Here is a 13,859-nt window from a genome sequence, read left to right as displayed (position 1 = left end):
CGATCCTGTCCGACTTTTAGTGTGTGGCTCGAGTTCCAGTTCGCGGTAATTCCTGCGCCTAAGTGCAAGGAACATGCGCTCCGGGAAACACGCGGGGTGAGACGACAACACTGTCGGGTATGCTGGAACGGTTGCCAAATATGGAGAATTATTGTATTCAACTTGCATGAATCGTTATCAACTTCTTTGCCACCCTATATGTATTTGTAAGGGTTCATGATACCATTCTGGAGTAAAGGTTAGCACGTCCCGATACTCACAAGACCAGGGGGATATCGAGGACTTACCGGGTCGTAAAGAGTCTTGATGTGCTTCATGAGCCCAACTATGCCTTCACTCCGGCTGTATCCTATGTAGTTCTTCTTGGCTAGCCCCAAGCCATGCTCTGCGCTGATGCTGCCTTCACGTTTGGCAATCCATTCGTAAACAAATGGTTCTAAGACGTTCTCTACCTTTTTGTCGTAGCGCCTCACGCAGACATTGAGGTGAAGGTTGGAATCACCCATGTGTCCATAGCCTGTGACAGCCACAACCGGATGATCATTGGTGTCACCGAGCAGACCTGCTTCCTCGATACGCACCTTTGTGTCCTCGACAAGCTGATACATTTCCTTGAGGGGAATTGATACATCGTACTTGTAAACACCGCCGTAGTGGCCAGAGACCTCGGCGATTCCTTCACGCCAGGACCACAGCGACTTGATTTGGGTTTCATCTTGCGCAACCACACCGTCTGATACGATTTCCTTCTCCATGACGCTCTCGAGGAAAGTTTCCAGCTTGGCGCTGTCGTGCTCAGTGTTGGAGCCACTGGTCTCAATCAAGCAGTAAAAGGGGTGTTCGCCATCGAGCGGCTTCTTGTTCTTCGTCACGTCCCGCACCAGGTTTTGACTTGTACCATCCATGAGCTCGAAGGCGGAAAGAATCTCCGAGAGCTGACCCTTAGCTGCGCGGAACGCCTGCTGTGCCTTTTCATATGACTCGAGCCCCAAGAAGGCAACGTTGACTGCTTGAGGCCTCTGGGGACACTGTATCGAAACGCCAGTAACGATGCCGATGGTACCCTCAGCTCCGATGAACAGTTGCTTGAGATCATAACCAGTGTTGTTTTTCCGGAGCTTGCAGAGGTCGTTCAAGATTGTGCCGTCAGGAAGTACCACCTCAAGGCCAAGGACGGATCCGTGCAGACTGCCATAGCGTAGCAGCCGCAGCCCTCCAGCGTTGGTGGAAACGTTGCCTCCAATATGACAGGACCCCTTTGCTCCCAGGTCAAGAGGGAAAATACATCCTCTTTCAGCCAAGTATTGGTCCACAACTTCGAGGATACATCCCGCATCGGCTACTAGTGTGCCGCTGACCTCATCGAAATCGCGCACCTTGTTCATGCGGCTTAGGTTGATCACTATCTCGTCAAAAACAGGCACGGAACCGCCAACGAGCCCAGTGTTTCCTCCCTGGGGCACCACGGCAAGCTTGTTTTCGTTACAGTACTTGAGGATCTTGCTGACTTCCTCGGTAGACCCCGGCTTCAGTACCAACTTGCAGTGGCCCCGGTACTTGCGCATCCAATCACTATTGTAGGCCTCGACATCCTCGCTCGCTCCTTCGTTTGTGACGGCATCAATCACAGCAGAGCCGCCGCCCAAAAGCTTTTTAAAGTAGCTTACATGTTCCGGAGTAACCTGGGAGAAGCGCGAGTCTCTTTGGATGCTCGGATATGTTTCGGAAGTGAATTTGACGGCAGGCTTTGGCACATCTTTATTTGTCTCTGCAGTTGAAATGCAGCGACGACTTTGCAACGCCGATGTCGCAGGGGCTGGTAAGCACCTCTTCCAAAGAGCGCTCTGCGGCCTTCTCAGTGCTCTTGCGATAGGGTATCTCATCGCCATTTTTTTAAAAATATTTCGGATAGCGAATAAGACAACACAAGAAGGGAAGAAGAAAGACAAGAGAAAATAAAAATATAAATTTAGAAGGGATGTTGCAAGAGTCGAATGACTTCACTGATCGTGCTTCCTCATTTTGTCAACCGATCACGCTTTTGCACGTGATTTATACCGTTTGAGGCCATTGAGAGTTTAGACCCGCTCTATCGATATGAACCAATCAGGAAGGAGATTCATTCAACCATTCACTTTTGGGTAGCTGCAGGCCCCGCTAAAGCTCCTCAAAGTTGCCTGGGGTCAGTTCAGTACAGCATGCCGCGAGTTGAGCTTCGTCAGAGCTGCCGCCTGCAACTCCAACAAACAGACCGCCGCACCGCACGTTGAAACGACCTCAACCCTCCGCCCACCACCGACCACTGCGAATAGAGCAGCTTTTGTACAATTGCCAAAACTAGGGAGCAAGAAAGCGATCGCATAATAACAAAGTTTTTACAAAAATGGCATCAGGCTACGATAGAGCTCTTTCGGGTGAGCTTGGACGTTACCTGCGGAGCAACCGCACCCACCCTAGACTGGCAGTTGGCTAACCAAGCTACCCCCTCCCCATCAGTGTTCAGTCCCGATGGCCACGTCTTCCAGGTAGAGTACGCGGGTGAAGCCGTCAAGCGAGGCACATGTGCTGTCGGTGTTAAAGGTGCGGACATCGTCGTGCTCGGATGCGAAAAGAGGTCGGCAATGAAGCTGCAAGACACGCGCATCACCCCCTCCAAGATCGGCCTCATCGACACCCATGTCTGCCTCGCGTTCGCTGGTCTCAACGCCGACGCCCGGATTCTCGTCGACAAGGCCCGATTAGAAGCCCAATCGCACCGCCTCACCGTCGAGGACCCCGTCACGATAGAGTACATCACCAAGTATGTCGCCGGCGTGCAACAACGCTACACCCAGAGTGGAGGTGTACGGCCGTTCGGTATCAGCACCCTCGTTGTTGGGTTCGACAACGGCAGCAAGGTCCCAAGACTCTATCAGACTGAACCTTCAGGCATCTACTCGGCATGGTAAGTCGCTATAGCATGTGGTTGTTTGGTCATGGCACCTTTTAGCATTGGTGCTCACCATAATCATTTTCTAGGAAAGCAAACGCCATCGGAAGGTCAAGCAAGACCGTGCGTGAGTTCCTTGAGCGGAATTACAAGGAGGACATGGACCGGGAGCAGACCATTCGGCTCGCCATCAAGTCGCTTCTGGAGGTTGTCCAGACAGGCGCCAAGAACATCGAGATTGCCATCATGGCACCTGGAAAATCTATCGAGATGCTTCCGGTGGAGGACATCGAGAACTACGTCAAGAACATTGAGCAGGAGAAGCAGGAGGAGGCAGCAAAGAAGAAGACAGGACGTACGCCAGGCACAGGAAGCGCAGCTATCTTGACGAGGGAGGCGGGTAGTTCTGATGACCAGTAGAGCGAGCAAGTATATGCATATGGCACGAGACATGACGAAGAGCAGGGCTATAGATCACAGCAACAGCTAATGTAAGATATCTTGCGCGATCAACTAGTCTGATGCTAAGATGCGGATATGCTTTCATATTGTGGTGGTTTTTTGTGGTATTATGATTCCCAAGACGCCCAGTAAATGCTTCAATCCTGCAATCCTGCGGGCAAATGATTCCCTCGTCATATTAACTTGCTAACCTAGCTTGTCTGCTTCGGTTTCTGGGTCGAATATCGTCCGCTGCTTCTCACCCTTGATCCTGTCATCGCCCGACTTCAACATTCTGTTATCTACCCGAGCATCCTCAGCTTCGACTGTGAGGGCAGCCTTTGGTGTCAAGGCATCGAGTACAAAATGGTTGTCGCAGTGCGGGCAGTACTCATCAGCCTCCTCAAACTCCTGGACATCCTTGCGGAAGCACTTCTTGCACTTTTTGCAAGCAAATGTCATTTCGAGCGTCTTCCGAAGCTCGTGGGTCTCCTGTTCATGATGGCAATCGGCGCAGTCGAACCATTTACGGCCTGTGGTGCCCTCTCGTCGGCCAAATTAGTACCTCTCTGATACCATCCCATGCGGAGGGAGTTGTTTTGTGACTCATAGTATAGATATGGGGCGCATTACAGCATGGCGACCGTATTGAGACTTGTGCATTCAATACGTGTTTGCTGGGAGATCACGAGGGCCGTCAGCGCTGTGACAGTGTATGTCTGCAAAGCACATAGGATGACTCACCACATCCTGATTTTTGATGTGGCTGTGCGCAGAGTAGCCTGTTTAGTTATGAAATAATTTAGGCTCGGGCTATTCCTTTCACGACGCTGAGGAAGATAAAAGTTGGCGACGGATGTATCTGAGAAGTTATGATAGACAGGTTGCTTCGGTGATAACTCCTTGACAATAAAAACGCGCCCATAAAAGTTGTAGCCCGCCACCCCGCGTCGGGTCAATTTGACTTTCCATCGATGGAGCCCCGCCTGCAGGGATACGGGGTGCATCAGGCAGCTGAATAATATGGGGCCGCTCGTTCGCCTTACCTCAACATTGACGTACCTTACTAAAACTCCGACCATTCTTCGTACTGCTTTGTCAACTAGCATTCATCTTTCACATCTCATACTGCCAATCTAGGCCGCACTCGCACCGATCCAAAGGACACAATCCAAGTTTCTTCTCAATCACCGCGAGTATTGCTGCATTGTAAAACTGAGCGGGCGATCAAAATCAAATCGCCTCGGATTGCAGACGCGATGCCGCCCAAGGTGACCATAAAGAGGAAGGCCTCCGGAGCCGCGGGCCCAGCAAAGAGCGGCAAGGCCTCCGCTGCGTCGACGCCTGGGCCCGGCACTCCTCGTAGCATGGCGAGTTCGGAATCGGAGAACTCGGATGATGATGACGGCGATGTCGAGGGCCTCGACTACAGCAAAGTCATCGCAACATTTGCTCCACAAGCCTCCAAGGCGCCCACTGCGGGCTCCAAAATGGACTCGGTGTCAAATTTGTTCAAGAACGGCAAACGCGACTATTCGTACTTGAAGCTCAAGCCTGATCATGCAAATCGGCCATTGTGGATTAATCCTGACAAGGGCATCATTATTTTGGAGAGCTTCAACCCGCTTGCCGAACAGGCCCAAGACTTCCTCATCACCATAGCTGAGCCCCAGTCAAGGCCGACATTCTTGCATGAGTACGCTTTGACGGCACATAGTCTGTACGCTGCAGTCTCTGTCGGTTTGCACCCACAGGATATCATCAGCACCCTAGACAGGTTCCTGAAGACACCCCTTCCTGATTCCATGCGCGACTTCATCGAGGTCTCTACTAAAAGCTACGGCAAAGTGAAGCTTGTATTGAAAAACACGCAATATTTCGTTGAGAGTTCCGACCCAAACGTACTGCAGATCTTATTGAAGGACGAAGTTATTGGTCCCTTGCGCGTACAAGGTTCAGAAGCCATCACCACGGCCGCCCCGAAGCGAGGTGGTCTTGTCATTCCCGGAACTAAAGAAGCTTCGGGGGTGAAGCAAGTCCAGGACCCCAACTCGACCGACGCCACGAATGCGGAGGGTGGTGACAAGCCCGTCGAGGAGGACACGCTTACTAAAGCACTGGAAGCAGAAGATGACGACGATGCCCAAGCCGTCCACGCATTCCAAATAGAAGACGAGGGTGTGGAAATTGTACAGAAACGATGCCTAGAGCTCAACTATCCCATCTTGGAAGAGTATGATTTCCGAAATGATACGTTCAATCCGGTTCTCGACATTGATCTCAGGCCAAACACTCAAGTTCGGCCATACCAGGAAAAAAGTCTCAGTAAGATGTTTGGTAATGGCCGTGCAAAGAGCGGTATCATCGTCTTGCCTTGTGGAGCAGGCAAAACCCTGGTTGGCATCACGGCTGCTTGTACTATCAAGCGGGGAGTCATCGTGCTGTGCACAAGTACCATGTCGGTCGTTCAGTGGCGTGACGAGTTCCTCAAGTGGTCCAACATCGCCCCGGCCGATATTGTTGCCTTCACATCCGATGACAAGCAAAAGTTCAACAGCGAGACTGGAATTGTGGTCGCCACTTACAACATGATTACTCACGACAAGAAGAAGCGGTCGCACGAGACGCTCAAGATTCTGGACTGGCTCCAGTCACGGGAGTGGGGTCTCATGATCTTGGACGAGGTGCACGTTGCGCCTGCAAAGATGTTCCGAAGGGTGACCTCGGCGCTCAAGTCACATTCGAAACTCGGCTTGACGGCGACCCTTCTTCGAGAGGACGACAAGATATCGGATCTGAACTTCCTTATTGGACCCAAGCTATACGAGGCTAATTGGATGGAACTTTCCCTCGGAGGGCATATCGCAAGGGTTCAGTGTGCCGAGGTTTGGTGCCCAATGCCTACTGAGTTCTACCGCGAGTACTTGAGGAGCACCAGCAATCACAAGGCTCTCCTGTACATTATGAACCCCATGAAGTTCCAAGCCTGCCAGTATCTGATCAACTATCACGAAGCACGTGGCGACAAGATCATTGTGTTCTCGGACAATGTATACGCACTCAAGAAATATGCCTCGGTGTTGAACAAGTGCATGATTTACGGCGGTACCAGCAACTCGGAACGTCAGTTGATTTTGAAGAACTTTCAGCATAACCCAGAGATCAATACCCTTTTTCTTTCCAAGATTGGAGACACTTCGTTGGATCTTCCCGAGGCAACCTGCCTCATCCAGATCTCATCCCACTATGGATCCCGTCGTCAGGAGGCGCAGCGACTCGGAAGAATTTTGCGAGCTAAAAGGAGAAACGACGAGGGTTTCAACGCATTCTTCTACTCCTTGGTTTCCAAGGACACAACAGAAATGTACTATTCAGCGAAACGGCAAGCATTTCTGGTCGACCAGGGCTATGCTTTCAAGGTCATCACGCAGCTGGCCAATATGGAAAACATTCCCGACCTCAAGTACAATACGGCGGAATCGCGACTTGAGTTGCTCCGGGAGATCCAGATTGAGAACGAGAAACAGACGGAAGGGGACGAGGAGATCGACGACTTGTTCCACAGCGGGAAAATAGCAGGCAAGGGCAGAAAGAAGGCCAACGTCAGGCGTATGGCCGGCCGAATGGATGAATACAGCGGCGGGCAGGGTATGACGATGATGGAACGTGGACCGACCCGGAATACACAGCTCAAGAAGACCAAAAAGGCAGAGAGCAGCTCATTTTTCAAAAAGATTGCGAGGGAAAACGAGAAGCGAAGACAGGTGGGCTGAATTTTGGGTCAGACCATACAAGGTTTCTTGTTTGTAGATAAGAGCTGCTGAGCTCTTGTGTAGGATAGTTATTGCTTTGTGGCAAGACACATGATTGGTGGCACAACAGGAAGCGAGTCTGCCTGATTGGCGTACGAGATGATTGCAGGCTGATCAATGTCAGACAGCCTACCGTGGTTTGTTAGGCTAGCATGGCTAGGTAGCGAGACTAGTCTACGCATTTTTCCGTTGATGTTTTCAGCTCGGAACTGGTTACAACTTGGCCTTTCGGAACATAGGTAATTATAAGCTTGAATTCGCTCACTGTTCTAGCGTTGTGTCATGAATGTCAAATGCCTTGCGAATGTGCTAACTTACTTAGAACTAGGCATCGGAGATGATTGGTTGATAGCTGGAGTATGCGTGCCCAGGGTGCGTCATGTTTCCTTTGCCTACTTTACTACTGTACACTGGCCAGTCCATCGATATCTCGAAGATTCTGTCGTCTGTGTACTTTCATATTCCATTGCAGCTCCTGGAAGACTGTGGAAGCGGTACCCTGAGTGTAATGCTGTTCTAGGCTATACTTGTGTAGATAGATAGGAAGAATAGCAGAGCTTGATTGGGTCGGGATATTATTTCCATTCATCCGATAGAAAAGCAAACGTCGGAAGGAATCATCCAGTGACAGTAGGCTTTTGTCCATTGCTATCATCTACCCTGCAGATCAGACTGAACACATGGGAAAAGTTCGGTAGGCGGAAGTAGGATTGATCGGCGTAGTAACCCTATGGATTTCTGTATCGAGGACCGATCGCTAAAGATACAAGCAGTATTGACAAGCTTGGCAAGGTCAAGTTGATTTCACAAGCCGAATAGAAAACCTACGATAGGAAGGTAGATTGTTGCTATTCATGGCACAACCGTAATTTACACTCTACACCCTGAATGCCTATGCAAGTGGGCCAACAAGGTCAGTAATGACCTGTACGGATACCCAAAGATGAGTTGTTTCTTCTTCCTCTTCTCTTATTTTAATTTTTTATTTCTATTTCTTTTTTTCCCGTTGTATAAATCAATTCAACGCAAAATTGAAGTCGTTAATTTGGCCAACCCCAGGCCACTAAAGCAAAGGTTTCCCCCACTTTCACATTCATTCAGGGGGTAGGGCGTATATGAGTACATACTCGGCCAACCAGAGTCTTTGAGAGATCGTCACCGCCAGATCAAGTGAGTTGTTTCGACACCTAGCACATGTTTACATTAATGCTGTTACAGAAATGTTGACAGTAATGCATACGTTGATGCCGTCCGATACTATTTTGGTAATGGGAACCGGGGTTGTATCTCTTTTCATTTGTTGCTTGTTTCTCGGGTTCAGGCGGATCAGGTTTGAGTATACTATGGTAGTGTGGAGGGTTATCAGGGTTTTAAAAGCTAATATAGAACCCATAGGAGTGGTTCATATAGCCTATTTCTGGGTGACCCGGATCTACTGAGCAGCAAAGTTGTATTTTGCCAAGCCGTCTTTTGTCCACCTAGGTACCTTAAGTAGACAGAGAGTTAAAACATTATTAGCATACTTGTACCAGTATGACTTGTTAACAGTTCTTGAAAATTGCCCCCCCAATTAAATACAGTCCCAGACACGGATCGTAAGGAAAAAAAGAAACTGGGACAAAATGTGGCTGCTCTACGTATGTCGCGATTTTCTACATATTCTGTTAAATGTCGTCATGCGTGGTTTCACTCAAAAGACCTGCTATCGCCTGGAACCTGAGTCGCTGGAGAGCCTGTACGTCTAGCGATCTAGGCAGTGGTGGTACCTCGCTGCATAACGCCACATGCATGTGCTGTCCCGACTGGTGAAGAGAGAACAATACACGTGGGTGAATCATGGCTTTGGCATGGAGAAGGTGATGCAATGCAAAACTTTTTCAACAAGGGGGCAAACTTTACACGACGCCAGTAAACAAAATAAACCTCGCACAAGTACTACCGTTCTTCGTTATCAGCACACGAGTTTCTTAAATTGATTGTTTGATTGTTTGACGACGATAAACGACCCCCATGCCACCCAAAAAATCTTTCTTGGTGGAGATCAAATAATCGCGGAGCGCCGGACAGGTCCCGGCATTCTGCCCAGACGGCTTGACGACGGCTCGTGCTCTACAGGGTTGCAGGGGCTTCACGAATCCCCCAAGACACCAATGCCAGCCAGCGCCAATTGGGGGGGCGCAGCATCCATGGCGTACTTACGGTAGGTAGGTATAACGTGGTAACGTGGTAATTTCTCCAAGAGGAAAGAGGAAAAACTGTGTTTGGGAGCGAAGTTTGAAACTGCTTAACCCCGACCAAATAAACCCCAAGAAACATTGCCACGACATTTGAGGCCAAGGCGGATGACGTGTGTTTGGCAGATTTTTTTTATTTTTTTTTTTTCATTTTCTTTCGTTGGGTTATGTGTAGATCAATACCCGAAAGTGGCAATGGAAAGGGAGATGGGAGGAAAATGAGATTCGATTCGATGCCAGTCGAACCCGAACCACAAGGTTCGGGCGGAACATTGGAAGAAAATGCTCATCGAAGACATGGCATTACTATGGTGGTATATGGTAAGGATCAAGGGCCGTTGATCCCATGCCATACCTCCTGACCCTGCCTGCATCTGCATCTGCAACATGCACCTAGCGCAAGCAGGAGGTAAAATACTACGGTGCAAGGGACCACCAAAGAAAAAGGTCACCGTTGTTTTTACAAGCCAAGGCAAGCCTACCCCTGTCTGCCGCTTCCAGGTCGAACAAATTTTCTTGGCACGCACCGCATGCCTCGAGTTCCCCGAAGCAGACCTGTTTGTTGGTTTTCAGCTTCAGAATTGCAGCTTTTCCTGCTTGCATTCACCTTTTGTTTTAGACGAGGCAGGGCGAATCCCCTAAACTCTGGCGCCATTCCCACCTGATGGGCTTTTCCTTCTGTCTACGTTTAACCCACAAATTTTATTTACCCAGCATTTCCCTGCATTAGCATTCGTTCCACCACCTTATTCGAAGCCAAATCGTCAATTTACCATCATTTCCTGCTTGTCTGTCTGTCACAATTTTCCGTCATCCTTCATCTGACCTAATAATCGCCAGCCTCTCCACACCAAACAACCTCGTCGAAAAGTTCTTGCGGTTTCTGACGCTGTGTTAAACCCGCCTCTCCTTGGAAATCTCACTCACCTGAACAAGCTACCGACTGCTCACCTACCTTACCATGGACTCGTACATCAAATAAAACATCTCTGCCGCGGCCAAAAGCAGAAACCTACTTAGCTGCCTCCAACCCTTCAGCATCATCTTCACTACACTCATTCCCTACAACGGTCATATCAATCATCATGAAAATTTCCTATATTATCTGTCGTCACTCGCGGCTTTCGTAGCATTGGGAGCAAATATTTGTCGTCGTCGCGTGTTTCACAGCGGTGACTCTTGCACACAAGAGTTCACCTGTCTTCCAACATTTTGATATTATTATTTCTGCCAACTGGTTCAATCGTGGACTCGGAGAATATACATCTCATAAGTCATGGCCCGTGTCAAAGATTTTTTGAAGGCTCAGGCTAAGAGCTTGAAGCCTGCATTCTTTTCCAAGCAACCCCATTTCAACTTCATCAGCGCACACTGTAAGACAAGATAAATCATCCTTTCTCTCCATCATCTGAAGGCCACTTTCGCTGAAGACCATGCGCAGATTTCTATATTGTCGGCCAGACCATCTTAGCTTCCGTCCTAGTATACGCTTCTGGAGGTGCTGCCGTCTCTTACATAGATGCACTCGTATTTGGAAGCGGAGCAGCAACGCAGTCTGGACTCAACCCCGTCGACGTCAACCTGCTCAATACTTTCCAGCAGGCTGTCATGTACCTCGTGTGCATGATGTGCAGCCCCATCACAATCAACTCCTTTGTGGTATTTCTCCGCCTGTACTGGTTCGAGAAGAAGTTCCAGGACTTGGTCAAGGATGCGAGAAGACGGCGCTCGACTTTTGCCCAAACTCGGTCCAAAGCGAAGAGCGTTGACCACCGTAACATGCAAGATGTGGAGAACGGCGTCAATGGTAGAAACATAACCGTCATGCGTGGCAACGGCGATACCAGGATCACTAATGATGGCATGCTTTTGTCTCCGATTCCTGAGCCAAAACCTAATGGCATGCCGAACACGCCCAAGTCGTCCCGAGATACTGACCCGACATATGATGGAATGGACGGCCAAGATAGAGAGCTCCCTCAGCCTAGGACAACCGAGGAGCATTTGGCCATCCTGGAACGCCAGCGAAACGAGGGCGAGACTCTGCGAATTCCCGGACCGAGAGACGTTGAGTTGGGTATGGCACCGGTGAGGGTTGAGCGGGGTGCCGACGAAGATGCCATGCCTCGATCTCCTAGATCACCTTACCGTCGCCCGCGCAGTATGGATTCCGTCGATGGGCGGCCCCCCGGGCCTCGTCAGCAGACTATCGTTATCCAAGAGCCGATGAAACCACCAGCGCGTGAGGAGATGGCGGAGGAGTTTGAAGCCATTAAGAACACGCTCGATCCATTAAAGTTGCGAGTGCCGCGCATTTTCAAAAACAGAAACCCCAGGCTCCACGAGGACGATAGTGACGAAGAGCAGGAGCGAAGGCATTTGCCCGAGAGACTCCGGAGGCGCTCAACTTTTGGCAGCGTCCGCAGAGCATTCACCCAGGACAAGGTGGAAGATACGCCCTACCTTTCGTGGACCCCGACAATCGCTCGCAATTCAAATTTTCCTGGAATGACCGAGGAGCAGCGTGAAGAGATGGGTGGTATCGAGTACCGGTCGCTAAAGTCTCTGGCAAAGGTCCTGGTCTTCTATTTTATGGGATTTTCCGTCCTGGGTGTTGTCTGTCTTCTGCCCTGGATCCAGTTGACAGAGCGCTGGGGAGTTGTTGTCGACCGAGCAGGCCAGAGTCGGACGTGGTGGGGCTTTTTCACAGCAAACTCGGCCTTCATGGACCTTGGATTCACGCTCACGCCGGACAGCATGGTCTCGTTCAATACGGCCACTTTCCCACTTCTATTGATGAGCTTCCTGATCATTATCGGGAACACAGGGTTCCCGATCATGTTGCGATTTCTCATTTGGACTTTCTCCCTGATGGTTCCACGGGGCAGTGGACTATGGGAGGAGCTCAGGTTTTTACTTGACCATCCTCGAAGATGCTTTACGCTTCTCTTTCCGGGTGCAGCCACTTGGTGGCTATTCTGGATTCTTTTGGCGCTGAACGGGATCGACCTGATATTTTTCATTGTTTTAGATGTAAGTTGTTTTCCTTTCAGCGCCCAGGGTGGTGGTATGTGTTCTGACAAGCCTTACCTCTGAATTTACAGCTCGACAGCGGCCCAGTCTTTGAAATGCCCACAGGTATAAAGATTCTGAACGGCGTGTTCCAGGCTGCTTCCACCAGAACTGCCGGGTTTGCGAGTGTGAATCTTTCTCAGCTCCACCCGGCCGTGTTGACATCCTACATCATCATGATGTATATTTCGGTCTTTCCCATTGCTATATCAGTGCGTAGGACCAATGTGTACGAGGAAAGTGCTTTGGGGATCTACACCAACGCCGAAGATGACGAGCAGGTGTCGCACATTGGCTCCCACTTCCGGCGGCAGCTGTCTTTCGACTTGTGGTTCATCTTCCTGGGTTATTTTATTTTGTCCATCTCGGAGGGCGCCCGACTTCAAAGCGGAGACATCACAATGTTTGCCGTCCTGTTTGAGGTTGTCAGTGCCTATGGCACGGTCGGGCTGAGTTTGGGATATACCAACGTCAATACTTCTCTGGTTGGACAGTTTTCGACAGTTGGCAAGCTCGTCATAGTGGCGATGCAGATTCGTGGTCGCCACCGTGGTCTTCCTTACGGTCTTGACCGAGCTGTGCTGCTGCCTGGCGACTCGCGCAACGTGACAGAGGAGAAGAAAGAAGCGGCGCATGCGGACAACTCTGTTGATCCGCAATTCCAGCTTCACCGTCGCACTTCTGGCATGTCGACTGCCACTCAAGGGGTGGGCTCGTCTGTAAGGCGCGGCCGAAGCCGGAGCATAACGCGCGTTAACAGCAACGTGCTGGTGCAGCTATTACATCCTGGGCCGGCACCGGTACCGCATGGGCCCCCGATGCGAAGAAGATCGGCGGCCGATATGGAGGAAGAAGAGTATTATGAAATGTACGAGCGGTCTAGGTCATCAATAAGGAGGGCTGAGACCATAGCGCAGGTTCCGATACCGTCAGCCGACATTCCCGCGAGACACTAGAGAGCTGTTTATTGGGCGGCGTACTTTTTTTTTTTCTTGCATATTTACTGGAGGCTTCTATAGCTTTGGGTTTCCTTTCTCTTGGCAAGCGTGTTATAAGGGCGGCAAGTTTTTTCTTTTCTTTTCCTCAGCAACAAAATACACTACTAGACTTTTGTACTATCTGTTTTGTGGGCGGGGAGTTATCAGGTGCTGGCATCCATTGGAAGGGTTTTCACCTTGAAGTCTACTCTCTTCTTTTTTTCCCTTCCATACTTTATTCTTTCATGAGATGATTCGTTGAAACGAACTCCTGGAACAGACGACAGTGAGTCAAAATACATTGGGCTACAGAACCGTGAAATAATAAAGCTCGTAATGTCTCAAAAAAAAAAAAAAAAAAAAAAAAAAAAAAAAAAGAGAATTCTTAGATCTA

General features: G+C 49.8%; 5 protein-coding genes across 5 annotated transcripts; 3 read left to right on the top strand and 2 right to left on the bottom strand.

Annotated features, from left to right (window-relative positions):
• Positions 1 to 88: 88 nt before the first annotated feature.
• On the bottom strand, positions 89 to 1,990 carry PgNI_00884 (uncharacterized protein). The gene is made up of 2 exons (XM_031120961.1): positions 288 to 1,990; positions 89 to 227 (listed from the first exon to the last, which is right to left on the bottom strand). The coding sequence occupies exons 1-2, from the start codon at positions 1,887 to 1,889 to the stop codon at positions 195 to 197; spliced, it is 1,635 nt and encodes a 544-aa protein (XP_030988312.1). The 5' UTR covers positions 1,890 to 1,990; the 3' UTR covers positions 89 to 194.
• A 241-nt stretch (positions 1,991 to 2,231) lies between these two features.
• PgNI_00882 (uncharacterized protein) lies at positions 2,232 to 4,266 on the top strand. The gene is made up of 5 exons (XM_031120959.1): positions 2,232 to 2,414; positions 2,497 to 2,944; positions 3,019 to 3,905; positions 4,006 to 4,047; positions 4,115 to 4,266. The coding sequence occupies exons 1-3, from the start codon at positions 2,384 to 2,386 to the stop codon at positions 3,347 to 3,349; spliced, it is 810 nt and encodes a 269-aa protein (XP_030988314.1). The 5' UTR covers positions 2,232 to 2,383; the 3' UTR covers positions 3,350 to 3,905; positions 4,006 to 4,047; positions 4,115 to 4,266.
• On the bottom strand, positions 3,578 to 3,832 carry PgNI_00883 (uncharacterized protein; the record flags this gene model as incomplete). The annotated part of the gene is made up of 1 exon (XM_031120960.1): positions 3,578 to 3,832. The coding sequence occupies one exon, from the start codon at positions 3,830 to 3,832 to the stop codon at positions 3,578 to 3,580; it is 255 nt and encodes an 84-aa protein (XP_030988313.1).
• A 363-nt stretch (positions 4,267 to 4,629) lies between the features above and the next one.
• Positions 4,630 to 7,143, top strand: PgNI_00881 (uncharacterized protein; the record flags this gene model as incomplete). Its single annotated transcript, XM_031120958.1, has 1 exon — positions 4,630 to 7,143. One exon carries the CDS (start codon positions 4,630 to 4,632, stop codon positions 7,141 to 7,143), a length of 2,514 nt encoding a protein of 837 aa, XP_030988315.1.
• Positions 7,144 to 9,411: 2,268 nt separating this feature from the next.
• On the top strand, positions 9,412 to 13,837 carry PgNI_00880 (uncharacterized protein). Its single transcript, XM_031120957.1, has 3 exons — positions 9,412 to 10,789; positions 10,858 to 12,449; positions 12,521 to 13,837. Exons 1-3 carry the CDS (start codon positions 10,693 to 10,695, stop codon positions 13,442 to 13,444), a joined length of 2,613 nt encoding a protein of 870 aa, XP_030988316.1. The 5' UTR covers positions 9,412 to 10,692; the 3' UTR covers positions 13,445 to 13,837.
• Positions 13,838 to 13,859: the final 22 nt, after the last annotated feature.

This window comes from Pyricularia grisea (genome assembly GCF_004355905.1).
Source record: "Pyricularia grisea strain NI907 chromosome Unknown Pyricularia_grisea_NI907_Scaffold_1, whole genome shotgun sequence".
Lineage (NCBI taxonomy): Eukaryota > Fungi > Ascomycota > Sordariomycetes > Magnaporthales > Pyriculariaceae > Pyricularia > Pyricularia grisea.
Note: the sequence above shows the minus strand (reverse complement) of the source record. Positions and strands in the feature narration are given on the sequence as shown.

Coding starts and splice junctions, on each gene's coding strand:
- PgNI_00884 (XM_031120961.1), bottom strand. CDS start 1,889: ATGGCGATGAGATACCCTATCGCAAGAGCACTGAGAAGGCCGCAGAGC. Junction 228..287: donor TCAAGACTCTTTACGACCCG/GTAAGTCCTCGA, acceptor CCTTTACTCCAG/AATGGTATCATGAACCCTTA.
- PgNI_00882 (XM_031120959.1), top strand. CDS start 2,384: ATGGCATCAGGCTACGATAGAGCTCTTTCGG. Junction 2,415..2,496: donor CTACGATAGAGCTCTTTCGG/GTGAGCTTGGAC, acceptor CCTCCCCATCAG/TGTTCAGTCCCGATGGCCAC. Junction 2,945..3,018: donor TCAGGCATCTACTCGGCATG/GTAAGTCGCTAT, acceptor ATCATTTTCTAG/GAAAGCAAACGCCATCGGAA.
- PgNI_00880 (XM_031120957.1), top strand. CDS start 10,693: ATGGCCCGTGTCAAAGATTTTTTGAAGGCTCAGGCTAAGAGCTTGAAG. Junction 10,790..10,857: donor CAACTTCATCAGCGCACACT/GTAAGACAAGAT, acceptor GACCATGCGCAG/ATTTCTATATTGTCGGCCAG. Junction 12,450..12,520: donor TATTTTTCATTGTTTTAGAT/GTAAGTTGTTTT, acceptor CTGAATTTACAG/CTCGACAGCGGCCCAGTCTT.